This window comes from Ptychodera flava, chromosome 14, assembly GCF_041260155.1.
Source record: "Ptychodera flava strain L36383 chromosome 14, AS_Pfla_20210202, whole genome shotgun sequence".
NCBI classification, from domain to species: domain Eukaryota; kingdom Metazoa; phylum Hemichordata; class Enteropneusta; family Ptychoderidae; genus Ptychodera; species Ptychodera flava.
The window spans coordinates 273,537-295,167 of record NC_091941.1 but is presented as its reverse complement, the minus strand read 5'-3'; the positions used below and the strand labels follow the sequence as shown (position 1 = coordinate 295,167).

The following is a 21,631-nucleotide window of genomic DNA, read 5'->3' as shown; positions in this document are numbered from 1 at the left end:
TGACTGATGTGGCCAGATATCAGAATTGAAGAAGCTATTGAAAAACATCAATTGATAGCTCTTCACTTAAACTCTCCTTGACAATGACAGACAATACCCAGAGCTTAAAACTGACAGGCGTCTGTGTTTTCATTTCGCCCTGCCATTTTGCAGCTCTGGCTTACATTTGAGTTCACCTGTTTGATACAATGTAAAGCCAAGAATGGCTCTGTCACACATCCTCTTACTGTTACAATACGTGAAGTACTTTTACATTTTGCCTGAAAAATGCTGGTGCTTGTCATTGGATGCAATTCTTAGTCAGAAGAGTGAGGCTTTTAGGTGATGTGCTTGTTGGTTTTGATTACATTCCTATGGAGATCCAATAAGCCCTAGAGATTCTCTGTTTTTTGAAAATTCCATGTAACATTGTAAAACAAACTTCACGGTGAAACAGTGTGATAGGAGTACCCCCCACAAATATAAAAAATACAATCCAAATTTTTATCATGAAAAATTGCATAATTTGATAGTCTGGTATGCTGATGTTCTAATTCTGAATTTTATCATATTTGTCATACATATGAATTCTCTGTTTCACCTAACTGTTTGCCATTAGGTATATATATCCCCCTCCAAATAAATGTTATTGTTCAAAGTTTTCAATTATGACAAACATACCAGGATAATTTTTACATCACTACTGAAATAATCTTCAACAAAATGGAAAGCAAAACAGCAGTCAGACAGCTTTAAACATGCTCTTGTCACCTCTCTTCAAAAATTTGTTTCTGTTTACACGAGAATGGATACTTTCTGCTTTGGTTGCCCAGGTTGACATCAATCAGAAATATTGACACTGAAAAGAATTGTGAAAGGGTACTTAGAGATAAGGTCAAATCTTGTTCAAAAGTGCCTCTACAGTAATTTTACATACAGTCTTCAACAAAAGATTTGGTAAAATATGTGGTCAGTTGTTATGATAACATGATACTGCAACCAATAAATGTGTACATTCTATTGCATACCGTAATACCAACTACAAGCAGACCACTACAATTTATAATCTGGGAAATTTAGCAAATTTTGCAAGACAAAGTCAGTTGTTATGATGTTCTGTGAAACATGTATCACAGCTTGCCTCAACACCATCATCAACATATAGAATAGTTGAATATCAAGTTATTCAGGTCATACAAGTGTAACGGCAAAATCTTTGCAGAAAACATGAAAATTCTATGAAAGTATTCTTATTGGTAAAATAAAAGCCAGCACGTAGGAAAAGGCTTAGGTTTTTTGATCAGATAAATTTTTCTTGAGTTCAGATTGTGAAAAACTAGCTGTTTGATTGTACCTTATGTTAGGTTTGTGCCAGAGATAGCTTGTGTGCATTTCGGATTGTCCACAAAATCAGTATTTTCTCCAGGTTTCTCTTACAAGGGAGGGGTTATTCTATCTCTGTTTTTGAAAATTTGGAGGGATTCGTTATGATTGAGGGGCCGTAATAAATGATGCAAATTTATAATACCGTTGGCAAAGTAAGTTTTTCCAATGTATTTGCAAAGTATGATTATTTTGTGGATCAAATATTGAATTAAAGATGTCGTGCTCTTTTCCATCACGAAAATGTTTAATATTTTAGAAGCTAACACAAATCATTTACACTTCAATCATATACGTTCACACACAGTTTTGTAATCTGAGAGGAAGCAAACTTAAGTGAAAATCTTTCAGCTTCAGCATCTCTTTCTGCAGCTTTAAAGCTAGTTTTGTCATTGACTGTGGCTACAGCTGGCAGGTTAAATCAATGATATGATATTACAGTCATAGGCAATACAGTGTGTAATCTTAGATGGTGTGGAATGCCGTTGTCAATGCTCTGCGTATGTCAATTTCTCAAGATCTTGGATCATCGTAGAGGGGACATGGTATGCATTCTTGTTTATTTTAGGTGAGACTTTGTTTAAATAGGGAGATTCACGCATTGAGCACTCTAGAGGACACTGCGAGTTGGAAAAAATTCTCAAAAGTCTCAAATCTGATGTTGTAACTTTTTAAGAATCTCCCTTATTACAATATCAATTTTTTTTTACAGAAGCATTCATAGTTTCAGTGAATGAATGATGTAGTGCAGATGGTGAGAAAAGAGAGACTGTTTATACAGCCAATTCATTATAAGTCTATATTTTGATGCTGGTTTGCAGCAGTAAATTTAACTGAAAAGAATTCAAAATATTCATGTAGGATGCATGTATTTTATGCTAGTAAATGTCAATATAATGTTTGATAATTGTGTATCTTTTGTGTATCACATATCCAAAAAGGAAAGGAACATGTAGAATTAATAAATAATGAAAAGTAATTAATTGCAGTTTGAAACGTTTCGGAATAGTTTAGTGTTTCTACATCAGTACATCTGTTGGTTGTTTTTGTCACACCTCATCTGAAGCTATCTCATGATGTGTTTAAAATTGTCGAACGGAGACTGAGGTTTTTGCAATCACCTGAAAATTCCAGTGACAAATGTATTTCCCTTCTTCTCTTTGAGGCCATGCATGTTCAACCAGCCAATTCTGTAAGAATCACTAATTCAAAATTGCTTCACATGCAAGACTTCCCAACAAAGTTTTTGGAGAATTTACTATTTGTATGTAGTACTGTGTTTTAATTATGAGTGTTTTCTACTGAGATGCCAGTGTTACGTCTTCACTTTGAAACCTATAAAATTTTGTCAACCTGAACACCGATCTCCTATGTGGCAGCCATCTTGATTCCGGTACCATTTTGCTCATTTCATGCTGACTTGAAAACGTACAAGAAACTAGGTCAAGCTGTTTCAGATTTATAGCGAAAGCGAGCAGATTTATTACTTGTAAACCCCCTTCTTTTATTATGAATTCAAATTAGAGTGTCCAGGAATGAAGGCTGAATCTTAATACTAGGTTTGCAGTGTAGTTCCTGAGCTGTAGATTGATGGTGAAAGCCTGCACTGACAAGACAGTACGATGACTAACACTCATATTCAATAAATGCATGGAACACGGAGCTTATTCAGAAACTAGATAAATCACGTGAGCAAAATAATGACGCATTCCTGCCGTCCACTGATTCAAAACAGAATGCTTCTAGAATATGCAATAAGTCAGCATGTCAATTGACTTGCAAGCAAGGAGTTAAGTTAAAGCGACGCCACTAAGACAGGGATGAAATAAAGATTGCAGTAATGTTATAATTTCTAAGGTTCATGTATTACCAATTTTATTGATATCAAAACACTCTCATTCCAAAATTATGTAGCTTCACAAAATGCCCTGTCCCTACTCATGTGAAGAAATATCTTGAAATTAAAAGTGGATTGAGCAATGTGCGTCAGATGCAAGTATTTTGACTCTGTCTGTAAATTACTTATCATTTATGTCATGTCATTGGGCATGTCATTCACCCAATAATGTTATATACTGTGCGTTTTCTGTACATGTATATTCACTAAGTTTCCAACTAATAAAAAGTGAATGCAAATAGACTTTGATGCCAATAAAATACATGCATACCAGCTGTTGGCATAAACCCTTTGTCATCATACAACTGAACAGTTACAAAAATGAAAGTGTTAAAACATATGCTGTTTGACCCTGAGACTTTAAATATTAATCTTATTACAGTTCTGGCAGATGTTGTCCTCCTCATGAAGAATTTCATCAGATTAAAACCAAAAATGTGGTCCGTAAAATTTAAAATGATTATTACACTGCCATGTTCATTAAGTTTGTTCAAACTATAAAGATCTGTCTGTCAGTTGCAGTGTTGCTTTACTGTTTATTTGCTATTTGTATGAAAATTTGTGTGTACTTTCTCTGTATGGAAAATTTTAATTTTTGTTAAATGTAACCTCCAATTTTCTTCTTCGATATTTGAAAGATTGTTCAGTTTTTGTGGAGTTTAAAGTGTCAGCTATTTTTTAATAAGGAACATCAATCAACAAATGGGCAAAGTCCCATAACAAGAGGGCCCAGGGGTACTTGTCACTTTTAAACCCATTACCGAATGGAGCAATGAGGAGTAAAGTACCATGCCTACGGGCACAACACTGTGCTGGAGTCTGAACCTTACCATCATGTTAACACTGTCCGGGAAACATCCTGGTCTTGTACCAACCATCCTTTGATAGTGTACGTGTCGGGTACTCTACCCACTGGGCCATGATGCTAGCTCCTGCAGTGTTTGAAACTCTTATTTTTAAAGGATTAGTTTGTAAGGTGCAAAACTCATCACCGCCCCTTTAATACCGATAGTATGTCTGTTACCCGACACAGTACTGGTAGGTCATGATGCCTCCTGCAGTGGTTTACAACTGCTATTTTTAAAGATATATTTGTAGGGTGCAAAACTTATCACCATCCTTCAAAGGATGTCCAGTACCCCAACTTATCACCAACCTTCAAAGGATGTCCGGTACCCCATCCAGTAGGCTATGATGTCCGGTACCCCATCCAGTAGGCTATGATGCCTCCTGCAGTGGTTTAAAACTGCTATTTTTAAAGATTTAATTTGTAGGGTGCAAAACTCATCACCAACCTTCAATAGGATGTCCAGTACCCACTCAAGAGGCTATGATGCCTCCTGCAGTGATTAAGACTTCTGCTTTTTAAAGAATCAGTTGACGGAAGATAATCAAAACTCATGACAGTAGCTGGAGGTTTGATACAAACTGCACACGATCATTATTCAAATATTTCTATAGGAAGTAAGATTTGTGGGCTTCAGCAATCTAGATTCAGCTTAAGAAATGTGTTAAAATTGACGCCACGAAGTGATTCAAGATGTTAAAGATATTTGAATATCTCATTAGTTACATACCGGTATATGCACTTGACTCATTACTCATAACGTTATACATTAAGATTTTAATTATTAAATTTAATTATTAAATTTCATCAATTTAGAAAGACAGGTCTTCTGAATGTGTACATTTAATAGTTTCACTTTCTCAAAAATAATTTCTCTGTGCAAATTTTGTAAGTTGACATTATTATAAGTGGCATCACAGTTATGCAAAGAAGGAAAAGATATTAAAACAATTTTTATTTGACATCTGATAGTTGCATCACAGATACATGGCATGACTCCATTGTTAGTTTGTCGTTACTATTCACATGGATATAAGGAATTTTAGTATTTTATAAGCTTTAATTTATGAAAGAAATGTGGACTGTGGAAAAGTCAAACATTACTCAGAGAAAATTGTATTGAAGTCGCCCTCAAAGTCTCACTGTAAAATTCAACACTTCCTGGAAGGGGTATGTTTCTGTTAATATTTAGGATGATTTAAAAATCACTTTCAAGCAAGCAAGTTATGTTATTAGATAAGGTTTGGCCTGTTGTTCTGTAGGTTTGCTAAATGGGCAAAGTTGATAGTACCGGTAGTTGTATCAATATTTTAATATGAGTGCTGTCAATAAGCCTCAATGTTCAAAGTTTTACAAGAACTCTAAGCTATGGCTCTTTCTTTCCCATTGCCTTTGCATTTGGAAGTTATGAAATATAACTTATTACTGTGTTTTTGTCAATGAAGGCAGGATGAATACCTGTACCCTATTTGCCTGTGTATTCCATCAACAGGTGTGAAAAGATATTCAATATTAAATAAATGTGTCAGATATTTCAAATGTATATTGATGCATGTGAAATGTGCATGTAATTGAACTTCATACACTTTAACCTTGTATTACAATGTTAATAAGGTGGAGTTGGTCATGTCTACGTAATTGTCATATGCCATTTCCTCAGCATTATATCCTTCTTGCTTTGCAGACCTTGTAGAAAATCATAGATGTTGCAAACACGGAAAGCTGTTGTTTTATACCCATTTTATAGTTAATATCTTACCAACAGAACCAAGTATCTCAACCCCTCCCCCCTCCCTCAACCCCAATTTTTAGGCAGAGGGGACAATTCCCCTTGTCAGGGAAACCTGGAGAAAAACTAGTGAGTGGGATTTGCCTTCTGTAAGAAACATTTGCAAGGTTCCGCCAAGAGTTCCATATTCCTTAGGCACCTTGGATAGTCAAAACTAATGTATAAAAACAAATATCATTACTGTTGACCAAAAACCCCTCCCCACCCCTAAGAGAGTGAAAGAGCAGAAGTGCTAAAATCAAACAAAAGCATGATTTGAACTTTTCCAAAATACAAATAATAGCTGAAATAAAATCTTTGAAGTTAACACTGCAGAATGTAATTTTAAATAGCAAACATGGCAAAACTGAGTCTAAACATACCGTTATTTATACACTGTTTCCATGGAGCAACCAGGACATATATTCTGGTAGATGGTGCAAATTTGCCCATTGTAATCACTTATGTCTATATCCCACAATGAGTTGTTCATCACAAGTATGTTTAAGTTATCTATGGGCTGTATTTAACTGATGACATTGCGTTTCTTACCTGCATACATGGTACCTTTTACCATAACCCATCTTAATGCAGGAGGGAAGCATTTGGATTTGGACATCAACACTGTACGTAATAATATATATTATTGCCCGAATACACGGGTTTATGTGCCCAAGAGCAGGTGACAATTTGCCCGACGCCAGGAAGGCAAATTGTCTCCTGCTGCGAGGGCACATAAACCCATGTATTCAGGCAATAATATTTTTATTACATGCCTCTTCACAGTTAATGCTATATAACATTATTCAAACAATTTTACCATTATCGACCAGCATCAAACAGATTTTAACGAAAGTCAAAATAGCAGTGCGCGCATGGATATTTTACATCTAGCGTTAAGCATCTACTTTGACGTTGAAAACATCGAAAGGCTTCACTGGCCCAGGTAACCATGGAAACCGGCAGTTCATCGTACACCGGCCCGCTAACATCCCGGATGTTCCTATTCAAATCAATGCACTGATTTGCAGTCATCTCGAGGCATGTAATAATGCAATCTCAGTATCTTTCTGAAGTGTTTAGCTACTGCTAAAGTTAATGCAATATTATTTCAAAAATATTCACAAGTTAACAACACAATCAATATAAGGACTTTATAATAATTTTTAGCTACTATAGACTATAGTCTATAGAAGCTATTGGGATGGGTATCCGTCCGGCGTCCGTCGTCAGTCTGTATGTATGTATGTATGTATGTCCGTTTGTGAGGCGTCCGTCCACTCAAATATCTTGAGAACCGCAGTACTTACTGATTTGATATTTGTTGTGTAGATGAAAAATATGATTTTGAGAAACTATTTTTTTTAATTTTTTGATAATGTTGAAAATAGGCAAATTAATGCCAAAAAAGGCGTTTTTGGTAAAAAATCTTCTTCTTCATAACCGCTGGTCAGACAGCTTTGTTATTTGGTATACAGGTCCCTAGGGACAACCAAACTTAGATTTGTTCAAATTGTGATGAAATATGCAAATGTGTATTTTTAAGGAATTTTTTTGTCATTTTTGGTCAAAATTTGACTTACATTGTATGTAATTCTTGTACTGTATAAACCCTATCAATTCACCCAGAAAAAATAATTAATATGATTTCAAATAATTGAATAATCATCAAAGCCAAAATAATTTTAGTGTAGAATTATCAGAAAGTTCAACTTTTTGACAGTACATAGTGAAATGCTTACCATCTTAGAGGATTAAAACATGTAAAGGTAACTTTCCTGAATCCCAACTTTGACATATCTGAACCGTCATTTATTGTGCCCTGTATGTTATCTCAAAGAAATTGCTCGTAATAGTTTGTCATGATAGGATGGTCAAATAAATAGAGATAGAGAAAGTTCTAATTTTCATGTATGGTTGACTTGCTGAGGATAAAATAAAATTACTTTTTGAGGAAAAAAATAGAGTGGTCAAAGTGATAGGGTTTTTATGGTAAAGCTTGGCTGTAAGATTCCTCATGTGCTATTTATAGCAATTATGCAATCTGTGTAAACAGTGCAATGAAAGTGTTACATGACTCCATACAATGCTTTTGATGACCTTGAACTTCTTAAGTTTCAAACATTTGTCTCTTCAGTGTGCTTTCTCTGAGTACGTACAGTCTCAACTTATTCAACAGAACTTACTTACAATGTTAGTTTGAAAGTTAAAATGTGGTTGGTTAGGATGAAAATAACCAGCTTATGATTATTTATAACCTGACAGATATGCTGTATTTTTATGACGTAAAGCTTGACCTTAGTGAGATAATTTCATATAGTTAGGAAATACTTAATTTTATATCCATGTCTATAGTAGCTTCAGGGACTTTGGCCCTATGTTTAATTCATTTACCCATGGAAGTTTACTTGCATCAAGTTACAGAAAAAAATAGCAGCATGAATAATGAATCAGGATCACGCTCCACAGCTAATGAATGAAGATCAGTCAGAATTTTAATTGTCATTTTATGCATATCTTGTAGGGAAAGCTTTTTCAACTCAGCAGGCATTAAAGCATCTAATAAAATAATTTTGTAAAATACATGTTTTGATGCAGTGTTTTAAGTTCACATTTGGTATATGTATATATACCAAAGAGAGCGTATATGGTAAGTTGATGGCGTCTGTATGTCTTTATGTATGTATGTTATGATGTACCGTATGTATGTTTATATGTACCGGTACATGTAAGTGTGTGTGTATAGCTGTATGTCCATCGTCATCAAAAAACTCAAAAACTGTAGCACCTACCATCTGATATTTGATGTACAGGTGCAACAAGGGTTGAAGATGTGAATTGCATAAATGAACATGTCAGTGTCAAAAATATGCAAATGAGGTAAAAAATGAGGGAAATCCAGATAATTGCTAAACACTATAACTGTAGGCCAGCTTTGGTTGAACTTGGTATGCAGGTTCCTTATCATGAATCAAATTTGATTTGTTAAAATTGTGGTGAAATAAACTACAAATTTGTATTTTGGGTAATTTTTCCCATTTTTGATCAAGAAATCATTTTCTCTGAATTAACTATTCTGATCACTTTGAAACTTGGTATGCATGTACCTAGAAGCAACCATGAATGAGTGTTTTCAAATTGTGGTGAAATTTCCACATTACTTTGTATTTTTGGCGCAATTTTTCCAAAAAATCATTTTCTCTGAAATTGCTCGTCCGATTGCTTTGAAACTTTGCATACATTGTCTCACAGGTAAACTTAGTCATAGTATACTCACTCTGTCCACATTGAACTAAATGTGAGCCAAGTGTCATTGACACTATGTTTTTAGATGCTGATTAATTTGCAATTGACATTTGTCTATCAAGTGAACAGAAGGAGCCAAGAATGGAAGATTTGACCTTGCACAATCAATTTTTTAGTGCAAAGTCAATTTTCTCACCTGTATAAAATAGAACACTTAAAATTTTTTTGTGAATTTTGATCAAAAAACCTGTTGCCAATGAAAAGCGATCTCCATTTGATCCAAAATTGCAAAAACCTTACAAAAAATTTATAAAGATTGGTAAAATGTTGCACTAAAAGTGGGAAAAATACAGAACTCAAAAGATTAAGTCTGTGACATCATAACAGTGTCTGTGTGTGTATTCTACTCTAGTATCTACTTCTGTCACTGGAGATTTCTCTTCATGCTTGATATGAGACATCAATGTGTTGGCATATGTGTTGCAGTGCATGTCTTACATATGTAGTAGCAATCTGTCTGTAAGAAACACCCTCTTTACATTTCATATCCATCGTAAGGTGATAAGTATTCTAACTCTGTCAGTTCGCAAGGACCCCCTTTTAATACAAAACTGAAATTTTATTTTGGCCATGCTTTTAACATTCCTTTCGTTCTTTCTTTATTTTTTTATTTATTTATTTAAACAAAATTGATTCATTTTTTAATTCATAGTCGATGTATTAAAAATGATTACTGGCGGTTTTTATTTATGGTGTAAGAAATAAGAGTTGCTTTGTCCACGCAATACTTCAAGAATGGCTTATTGAATGGGAATCAATACCTCTACACAGATTAGGTTTGGTAATGACAAGAACCAATTAGTTTTTGGTTGGCGTGACGTGCATAATTAGTACTAAATTTGCATACCTATTTGTTTGGAAATAAGATTTTCTTAGAATGACTATATTATATCTTATGAATCTCTTTACAGATATTAAAGCCACAGTAATGCTAACTTTCAACCATTTTTTAACCTTCAAAATTTACCGTTTTCCATTACATTCATTATGGAATGATGTTCAATGAAGAAACAAACCAGATTTGTGCTGCTGTGGCAAGTATCATGCAAATGCTAAATATCGCCGACTCAAATTGATATGCCACGCAGGTTTGTTTAAAAATTCTGTGTTTTCCATGTGACTGAGAAAGCTGATACCGATGACATCATCAATCTCGCAAGATGCCTAGGACCATGCCGCCCATGTGATTAAATAGCGTATATATATATATATATATATATATATATATATATATATATATATATATATATATATATATATATATATATATATATATATATATATATATATATATATATATATATATAATATATATATATATGTATATATCTATGCATCTTGATGCTGACTGAATCACCTGCAAATGCATCTACTTCTTCTCTGTTCAAACACCGGTATATACTGCTGTTTTCAGAGGATACAGAACTTCAGCAGTGGAGGCTAACATTCTATTCTGTAGTAATCTTAGCATTACATACAGCTCACAAATAGGTTTAGCGGTAGTGTGAATCCCTGGTACTGATGTAAAATCAATGCAAGAGAAAATGGCATAGCGGTGGCTGAGACTTGCGCTATGTCGGTAGGCAAATAGACTTATATTTACATCACAACAGAGTAAATTGAAGTAACAAACTTCAACACACACTGTAGCATTACCAGTGAAATGGCTGCTAAATTGAAGCTACATACTTTGGCTGACATCATGAAGATCATTGGGTGTGAACGCGATGGCCTTTAAGCCAGCCAGTAAACTGTTGTGTATGACAGAGCCGAACAACCATGGACATCAGTCTAGGCACGGCTAATATTTACTGACCTTTGCCCTCCATGCATCAATTTTGAGATTTTATATAAAAGCATTTTGAATACATCTGCTGTAAATTTTCTTCTCAACTTAAAAGGTGACACAGGCATTGTGCAATGGCCACTTATCATGCTACCAACTTCTGAACTTCTATATATAGCCAAAGTTGAGGAAACTTACTTTGTATATTGTTGAGACCATGTTGTTGAAGTAGCAATAAAGATTTTGCATTTTCATATTAGCCAAATTGTAATTTGCATATTTAATGAGCTTTCACAAATCGACATTTCAAACTTGAAGGACTTGACCAAGGCAACTGAACTTGCTACATAAGTGATAATTCAATACTATGACAGCAATGAGGGAGATTTAACATATTCATTTCACTTATTACTAATCTGAAATCTTAACAAATTTTCCAATTGAAGCTATCCATAATGAATATTGCTGGTGATGTTGATTATATCAATTAATGAAGTAACGAACATACAGCAATAATGTTAGAGAAAAATGTCAGTTTACAAACAACTGCCTATACTGAAACACCAGGAGCATTTTCAGTGAATATTTTGTTACAGCCTGGCTGCTAAAAAATGTATTTTCACTGGAGTGGTTATGTGACATGTAAATCTTAATAGACAATGAGGATCAATGCTGTTGACACCCTTTTTCAAACCCAACACATAAATGCCTTTAAATCTTTGCAGAGTGATTTGTTGAAACATTGTAATATATTGAATAACCATTAAAATATGGCAATTGCTTTAAATTCAGGTTTTTCTAACGAATGAAACCACTAACTTGGTATTTTGCCCAAAGACTAATTGATTGATCATTTTGTTATCAAGCAAGAGCCCAGCAAATACCGAAGATGTCTGGGCTAAACCAATCTTATGTATTGTCTTTTTTTTCACTGAATATGTATTAGAAGTTGAGACAAAGTTTTTAAATGCTCAGATAGTGATACTTCATGTATTTGCTTGACAACTTTATTGTACAAATATTATACGATATTTATTTTGACGAATTTATTCCATAACAGATTGAAGTTTCTTTACTATCCTAGGTTGAATCATCTTCTGTAACTTTTTACATTTCTTATATTTTTCAGTTTTTTTAAATTGAACATTTTACTGCATTGCTTCCTGTCTTTGTTCTGAAATATTCCAACCAATGCTTCTATCATGATAAGAATATTTTCAGCATGAGGAACACATTATGTATCACATATATCAAGGTAGATTTTGTGACATTTAATGGCTTGGATAAATACAGCTACATGTATTACTGTGTGCTGGGCAGCAAAGTTCATCAGCGTTGTCATATCTGCAATTCATGCTTAAACAATCTCAAACCTGCATATTCAGAATTCCAAGAATTTTATGATTTACTAGTCTCGTTCTAGACTCGAATCAGATATAAAACCATTTTTGATATTTCTTTGTATGTTGCATTCTATGTGAACAGGAATGGTTTTGTTTAACATTTACCAGGGAAATGTAACAATGCCAGCATGATGGCTGCATTTCACAGTGTGTTTAAAGTTTGTCTATTTCTCATTTCAGGTGCAGATCTAGTGCAATGGCTAATTAAGAATTAGACATTGATCCAAGTAAGTAGAATAGTTATGGAATATTTGTTAATTTGATCACCTAGCACAAAATGATTGCCTTGGATGAGTTTTTGAGTTTGCCTTGTCATCCGAGTTAATGTATTTTCTAAAACAGTGGTGTTGTTTGGTGTCCAGGCATGTTACTTAAGTCCCAAGTAACATGTCTGTAAAGTATTTGCATACTGCCCTGATCACCAGTCCAGGGGATTGCAAGACTTTGAAATTCACAGTTGATGTCTGTCTGCATGACAGGCAGGTAGTAAGGACAGCTGTTTGGTCAGTGAAGGAGGCAAATTGAAGATACATCACATTGGAACAATGTGAAACATTTGAAAAAATTGAAAATCAGCAAGATCCATCCATAGCTGTTTGACTTTTACAGGTTTGGCTGCATTTGATTGAACTTTTGAAGTACATTGATGATACTGAGATTTATTTCTGCTAACATTTTGATTACCATGAAGCGATGATTAATAGTGTATTTGCATATTTTGTGAAATTCTATAATCAGGCTACTTGTCAACAGTGAATCTACTGAATTTGATTGGACTTCTTAGCTACAACAGCAATACTTACTTGAAGTTATGCTGGAAGTCAAGTGATTTTAGTCTAATCTTCAATCAAAGGATTAAAGTGAAAATTTACAAGAATATTCAAATAAGTTTAGTGAAATTATGTAGCTATCTTGGTGATCTTCAAATAATTACAAAGATTACTCAGTGGATTTCCTCAAAGTCAGAATAGGTTGTGTAAACTTAAATTGTCATGAAGAGATTGCATATGAAGAATGGCACCTTTGCAGATGATGTTAGCTTGGCATTATCAAAGTTACTCGTATTATTCAAAAATCCAGCAGGATTTATAATTTTACAATATTAATTTTGAAGTGATTGAAGTCGGTGTGAAAAATGACACAATAATTATCACTCTCTGAGACAACTTGAAAACCACTCTCAGTGAGTGTGTATGCATGGAAACAAACCAGACAGAGAAAGTGTAAAATAGATAAGTAGGGCATAAGATTTTCAACTTTCAAGGCTACCATCTGTCTGTGCTATGACACTGAAATTGCCTTGTAGAAATTTCCAAAAAGCATACTGTAGAATTAGCACGTTCCCTTCACAAATGCAAAAGATAATTTGAAGAACCCCCACCATTCATTTTATTTGTAACTTTACCATTTTATTGACTTTTCAGCTGAGGCAATCCATCTTGGATCATTAGTATCAGCCCATGGATACTTCTTTCCAATAACTGATCACGTCCTCACACTGAAGGATGACAATACATTCTATAGATTTCAAACTCCCTATTTCTGGCCTTCAAATCACTGGGAACCCGAAAACACAGATTACGGTGAGTAGAACAGTCCTGGTTGTAACTTTTACTGATTTCGTTGTGACCATTTATGCCACGAATACTGTTCACATTTGATCAAATAACAACCCACAACAAGGTGATATGAACCTAGGTCTTTGAGGGAAAGGAGTTCACCACTCTTTGAATGATTTAATATCATGTTAGATATTACGAAAAAATCATGAAAAATTTAAAAAATTCAAAATGCTAGATTACAGTGTATACAATATGAATGGTCTGGATATGAGGAAAACACACCATCAGTGTAAAATCAATATTTGAAAAAAGATGTGGTTAATTGATGCTGACACATATAGTATTTTGTCATAATATTGTATACATGAGTTTTGATCATTTTTTATACACTGTATGTTTTGGAATCACCACCATGTCTAGCAGTATAGCATATGAATCATTTTGTAAATTGCAAAGAAAAGATTTGCTAAATCTGTCAGTTTGTAATGTGAAGGTTGTTTTTCTGAAACTGAGTGAAAATGCTTCTCTGTACTTTGATCAGAGCTAGCATACAAGTTTTAAATCCTTCATGGATTTGAATATATTGTTACCTTAAGCCACATGCAAAATATAAATATTTATTGAAACTCGAAAAGAAAAATAACATCAGGATAGGAAACACAATCGCTTTTTAGCCACTGTAATAAAGCAAACTTGAATTATACACACAGTTCCATAGAAATGTTCTTCTCACATTACTGACAATTATACACATTCGAGTAACAATTCGTTTTCTCATCCTTCTTTTGGTAACTATCATTTTACTGTTTAATGAAATCTCAACTTCCTCATCATCAAAATGTTCATGTCCATCAAAGACAGTAGAATTGAGCCTCTTTTCAAGGTACCTCACTATCTAATCCACCATCGAACTACACATCTCATTCACCATCATGAAATCACTAAACTGGCTTTTAAACACACAACATCCTGTTTTTGTACTAACATAAAAATTCTTTTTTTATCTATGGTCTCCTTCTCTTCCATTACTTCTGTTACCATGACAACAGCTGTCTATCTCTGTAAAAGAACTATGCAAAATAAATCCAGATTGGAACTAGCAGATTATGAAGCAGTAAGTTACACCACATCCAACCCATTTCTCATTTTGTTTGTGCTTCCTGTCATGTTTCTGAATCCACTTCTCACAAGATATTCTTTCACATACGTACACAGTAGTATTTGTAAGCAGTCTTTTATGTAAAAATGATTTTTTTGTGTGTGTATTTATATGTGTCTTACAGTGTCTGTTTGTTTGTTAACCCTTTACTCCCATTTCCACCTTACAAATGTGTTCCACATACAGACAACTGTGGGGTAGAAACAAATGAATGTGGTGATAGGTACAAAATATTTTAAGACTAAGAAACTGCTTTTTGTTGATTTGAATGCAAGGTAACAGACTTACGTTAACTATTCAGCAATAGACCACTCCATTTTATTGGCAAGTATATGCATGTCAGGAAATCTATGCAATTTCAGCTTCTGCTGTCAGCAAAAAGTACAAGTTAAGGTCAACTGAAGGCATACATTAAAAATGGATGTATTCCAAGCTAAGTTTATAGAATAAGTCACCAAAATAAAGTCACCAAACAGTGATATGTTTGGCTGTGTATGTTATACAAAGTCAATGGTCATACTTATACCACTATATCAATATTACAATAAGATTACTTCAAAGTGAAGAAATTTATTGATTGAAAAAACATTCCAAAATTGTACTAATCTGAGCAGCTGGCAGGAGGTCACATGATTTCAACTGTTGCATGTTTCAACCAAGAAAAATGACATTTATAAACTCTGACTCTAAAATCATGTCAAGAAGTAAAGATCATGTTCTGTATTCCTATTTTGGTGTAATTCTTGATATTGTTGTATTAAGCTTTGACAGCATAGTTTCCAGAATTTTCTGAAAACATTGCAAATATTTACTAGAAAGCAAATTTTGTGCGACTCCCTTTTTAGCTCGCTGTCAGCGATGCGGAGCTTATCAAATACGTTGATTTTCCATTGTCGTCCGTCGTCCATCTTTATATGCAGTTCACTTGGGGTGACCTCACTTAAGTTTGTTCAAATTGTGGTGAAATTTGCATATTTGTATTTTGGGGCATTTTTTGGTGTTTTGGTAAAAAAATCTTCTTCTCTGAAACCGCTTGTCCTATTGCTTTGAAATTTAATATGCAGTTTACTTAGGGTAACTTCAGTCAGATTTATTTAAATCGTGGTGAAATTTGCATATTTGTATTTTTAAGGCAATTTTTGTCATTTTGGTAAAAAAATCTTTACAAATCTTCATCTTTAAAACTACCAGTCAGATAGCTTTGATATTTAGTACATATGTCCCTTGGGATGATCTATTTCAGATTTGTTCAAATTGTGCAAAATATGCAAATTTGCATTTTTAAGGCAATTTTTGCCATTTTTGGTCAAAAAATGTTTTCTCAAAAAGTACTGGCCTAATAGTTTGAAATTTGGTATACAGGTTTCTATAGATGAGCTAAGTAATATATATTGAATTTCTGATGAAATCTGTAATTTGTATTTTTGGGGCAATTTTTGCCATTTTTGGTCAAAAAATGTGTGTTTCCAAATCTGCTCATCTGATAGCGTTGAAATTTGGTATATAGATTTCTACAGATGAACTAAATGATCTATATTGAAATTATGATGAAATCTGCAATTTTGTACTTTTAGGGCAATTTTGCCATTTTTTGTCAAAAAATGTGTATTTCCAAAATACACATCTGATAGCTTTGCAATTTGGTATACAGGTTCCTACAGATCACCTTAATGATATTATTAAATTATGATGAAATCTGCAATTTTGTAATTTTGGGGCAATTTTTGCCATTTTTGGTCAAAAAATGTATTTCTCAAAAAGTACTGGTCTGATAGCTTTGAAATTTGGTATACAGGTTTCTACAGATGAGCTAAGTAATATATATTGAATTTCTGATGAAATCTGTAATTCTGTATTTTGGGGCAATTTTTGCCATTTTTGGTCAAAAAATGTGTATTTCCAAAACTACTCATCTGATAGCTTTGAAATTTGGTATACAGGTTTCTATAGATGAACTAAATGATATTTATTGAAATTATGATGAAATCTGCAATTTTGAATTTTTGGGGCAATTTTTTCCATTTTTGGTCAAAAAATGTGTTTCTCAAAAAGTACTGGTCTAACAGCTTTGAAATTAGGTATACAGGTTTCTATAGATGAACTAAATTTGATCTTTTGAAATTATGATGAAATCTGCAATTTTATTTTTGGGGGCAATTGTTGCCATTTTTGGTCAGAAAATTTTATTCTCAAAAAACTACTCATCAGATAGCTTTGGTTGACATGTTCTCAGGGATGATCCGATGTGATATATTCAAAGTATGATGAAATCTTCAATTGTGTATTTTTGCAGCTATTTTAGCCTCTTTTTTCTGGCCACTGCATTGAGCTATCAAAGATTTCCACCTTCTTCATCAACATGTGTCAAAAATAGTTATTCTCTACATAAACACTGCAGAGCTATATCGGCCGCTAGGTCGCTTGTTTGTTTGTTATATGAAAATGAATGCTTTAATGTATGTAAGTGTATACTCATTGTGACAGTTTTTGGACAATCACTCAATTATGACAATTATCAATGAAGATGGCAAAATTTAGAGAGACCAGTATAATACCAACCAGTAGGCTATTTTATTGTCTGTGTCTAGATGGAGTGACATGACCAATGATTTGACCCAATGTAGTTGGCGTAGAAAGCAGACAATTGATGTAATAGTCAGACACTATAAAGCGGCCGAATATTTATGATAATCTTGAACAATTTGAAACTTACAAATCCTGATATCATATTTTTAGACTTAAGGGCTGTTCTTTATCTTTCTGTTTTGTTCTCATTCTTATTGAAGGCATAGTGAATTCTAAAACTTCATTGTGTAAAACAGGTACCATTTGACTGTTATGTCAGCTGGTATATCATTTCTGTTATTTTTGTCAATCATGCATAACATTGGTTTTCTGAAAATAAGTGCTTAGAAAATATATGTAGGACTAAGAGTACTCATATTTTTGTTACAAGTGATAGATTTTTATCAAAATTATAAAATTATGTAAAGTATTTTTTTTTAAAAGAAAAATTTGTTACATTCACCATTCAACTAAAAATATGACTTTAAAAAAAATCACATGGTTTCCGTGATCATTTGTTGATAACTTTAGTTCCACAGTGATAGATGACAATGTGTTATGGCTGCTTATAGTGCCCTACTTTCAGCCTAATGAAAACCATGAAACAATGCAGTAGTATCACCTGATTTCATATGGGGTCACATAACTTTCGAAAAGCAGAATCACCGGAGAATTAGGATATGAACTATTGCCATGTCATCTTTTGTCAGAATACAAGGATTGTCCAAAAAATGTTGCAATGAGTGTATAATATTTATTCTAAAAAAGAATGGTTTGAAGACTTGCTTGTTTGAATAGTAATGTTCTGTTCTGCTTTGTGTGTAGATGGAAATATAGTGATAGATGACAGTTATGGATGCACTGTACTATTCTGATACAAATATTATAACATTGTTTCTGTTAGACCTAGATGCATGTTGTTCTTACACATTTCAAATGTTATTGGACATGTGATTAAAACCAGTTTTGTTTGGGTAGAACACACCTCGAACTGAACACTTTCATCAAGAAAACATCAAAGAATATAAATTGGGGACTACCTGGCCAGTTTTGATATAAGAGAAACAAATATTACCAAACATTTACATAGATTGGAAATTCAAAATGGCTGCCATCCCGTGATATCTGTATATGAAAAAATTAGAAATCTCGATTTAAATAAAGCAGTTACACTCCATGAACTTCACAGTGAGCTAACACCAGAAGTAGACCAGAAAAATATTGTACAAATTTGAGGGTCAGAATATGTGTCCTGGAGGCGTATTCTACCTTTATATCAATGTATATCTCCCTTCAGTGTATTCAGAATGCTAGCTCATCAAATCCATCAAATGGGACTTTAATATGCTAATGCTGTAGTAAATATCTTTTGTCTGTGTGTCTATTACTCCTTTTCACAATGCAGGAGAATCTTGCAAGACTTCAAAGAATGTTTTCAAGAAAGTGGGAATTCATTTTTATGCAAGCTGAAGCTCAGGCAAAGTAAGTAATTTATTAAAAGTAGGAGTAAATCTTGTTGTTTGTTCAAAGCATTTAGAATATGCCAACCAGATACAGTAACACATGCTCTATGTAACCATAGCTATTTCATACGGACATAAACAAAATGTAGCATACACCCTCGGCCAGACAAACACAAAGTGAAGGTAGATTTTGTTTAAGAGTATAATTTTATGAACTACATAATCAGTGTTAATTAACTTGAATGCCCTGTTTCTTGAGATTGCTTAATTGCTTTGTTTCATTGCCACAATGTGACTTCAGAGATACTTTTAATGGGTATAGTACGTATAACATGTGTTCAACTAATTCCTGTACCATCCATGATAAAAGGTCAAACGAGGTTGATCTAAAGTGTACACTTTCCTGTATAGCAGGTATATTGCTGGTGCAGATTGTATAGTTCAGATGAATAGTTTTGATATTCAATTATCAGTACATGTTTTTGATTTCAACGATCTCTCAGGAAAATAGATTAAAGCAGGATATATAACAAATGTAGGTCGTGATCTCTAATGTGGTTGACAAATTATCTGATGTTATGACATTTTGAATGAGTGATATTAACAGGGCAATGCACGAAGTACATTACACTGTACAAATTCATTATTTGACGCAAATTTAAAGACAAATTAATCCAAGTCATTTAGGAACTCTAATAATGTAACAGTAGTTGACTGTGAGTTAATGAATTGTTTGCATATGTGTCAAATCATTTGTGGTATATTACATAGTCATTCAAATACCAGTATTGGCAAATGGTGACACATAAGAATCATCAACCTTAATCTAATTTGGAGTCTGTTGATCAGTTTGGTGTTCAAACATCCACGTCGACTTTGTCAGTTCTGCATGTTGAATAATAATGTTAATATGTAGAATGTAACAAACATCTCAGGAGTTTTCTTGTGTACATTGAATTCAACAAAGGTTTTTGGTGTTACTGGTATGTCCGTCAAATGGACATACAGTAAGTGTACTTACAATTGCCAATCCCATCTTCTGTGTTTAAGAGAATTCTTTCTCACAAATCGGATTTTTCATTTGATTTACTCAAGTAATGTTTTCATGGTGTAACATGTTTCTAACTTACTTTAGAAGCACTTATTGTGCATCTTTTTGAAAGCAATGGCATCACACTTTGTCTATAAATACTGCCAAATCAATGCCTTTGTGAACGTGAAGTCTTGGTAATTATACAGAGTGGTCGACCATTCCAGAAGAGAAATGACAACAAGTTTTTCACAGTAAATCTATTTCAGCATAGAGGATTAGTGCTTGCAAATTGTCTGTGTATAATTTTTTACCTAGTTCCGAAGCTTTATCATTAATTTTGCTCATGTGCTCTACAATATGCAACTTCAGGTCATCACTTTGATGATTGCAGGATTGGAATACCTGAATTTCTATTTCCCCCAAAACATCTTTCTTTATGCAAGGTTTGAACTACTATGACCTGAGGATTTGCTGATGCTCGGGTATTTCCATGAGATGCCTTCAGGAATGAAAAACCACGTAATCAACAGTGTTGTTGTGAAGCAGAGCATCTGCTGGAATGATCTTTAGTCAACGAAAATGTACTTATGATGTTCAGTTGATATAAATTATGGGAAACAGCCATTCCTGTGGCGTTCTGCCCATTGCGTAATCAGTAGTTGTTTTACAATATTTTTCAAGATGACTTTCATTCACGGTCAATATTGTATGCATTGATTTTCAACACATAATTTTTAAAAGCATATTCAAATATGTGGTATCCTCTTTGTATGGTATATGATCTGAGAAGTGAGTGATTGTAAACAGACTTCTAGGCTGGACTCTGTCTGTCCATCAAAATGAAACTGCAACCAAATCACATCAGCATTTGAACATTGTGTAATGTTTTCATTGTTCAAACAATTTGGCTTTGAAGCAGTAAGGACTTGGAAATGACTTTAGCATAACAAGTTTTAGTCAGTTGCACATCGTCATTCACCAATCATAGACAAGGATTTCAAACTATTGCAATTCAAACAGGGATCAACAATTCTCATAAACAGCTGATCTGGTGGGGATTATTTAATCATTGATTACATGTTAAATAGGTGGTATTACTTCCAAGCGCATAACACTATCTCTTCTTCCCTGAAATGTCTTGTCTATGACGGTAGCTTTCTTGTTTAGTAGCTTGTCTAATAGCTTTCTATTTGATTTGTACATTTGTTAGTTTCAAGGAATGACCTCATTCAGATTTTTTCACAATATGATTAATTGTTGCAATTAATTGTTCCATTTTAGGAAAAAGGCCTTTCCTCTTGAACTATTCATCAGGTAGTTTTTTTGGTAGGTTTATCAGTAAAAAATATTTCCATCGGATGTCCTTGTTTAGATTTTGTCCCGGTTAAGATAAGAGTTTATTTTTGTAGATATTAGTCCAATCTTTTTTCAAAAGTCTTTCTTACAACTTTCAAATTTTGTTTAAAGGTTTCAATAGTGG

At 33.6% G+C, this 21,631-nt stretch overlaps 1 protein-coding gene across 1 annotated transcript in view; it reads left to right on the top strand.

Moving 5' to 3' along the window:
• LOC139148877 (regulator of G-protein signaling 7-like) overlaps positions 1-21,631 on the top strand; it is a 142,273-nt gene that overhangs the window by 95,416 nt on the left and 25,226 nt on the right. The window contains 4 exon segments of the mRNA XM_070720306.1: positions 12,550-12,600; positions 13,794-13,952; positions 14,981-15,045; positions 19,061-19,137. Coding sequence (XP_070576407.1) covers positions 12,550-12,600; positions 13,794-13,952; positions 14,981-15,045; positions 19,061-19,137 — 352 coding nt within the window.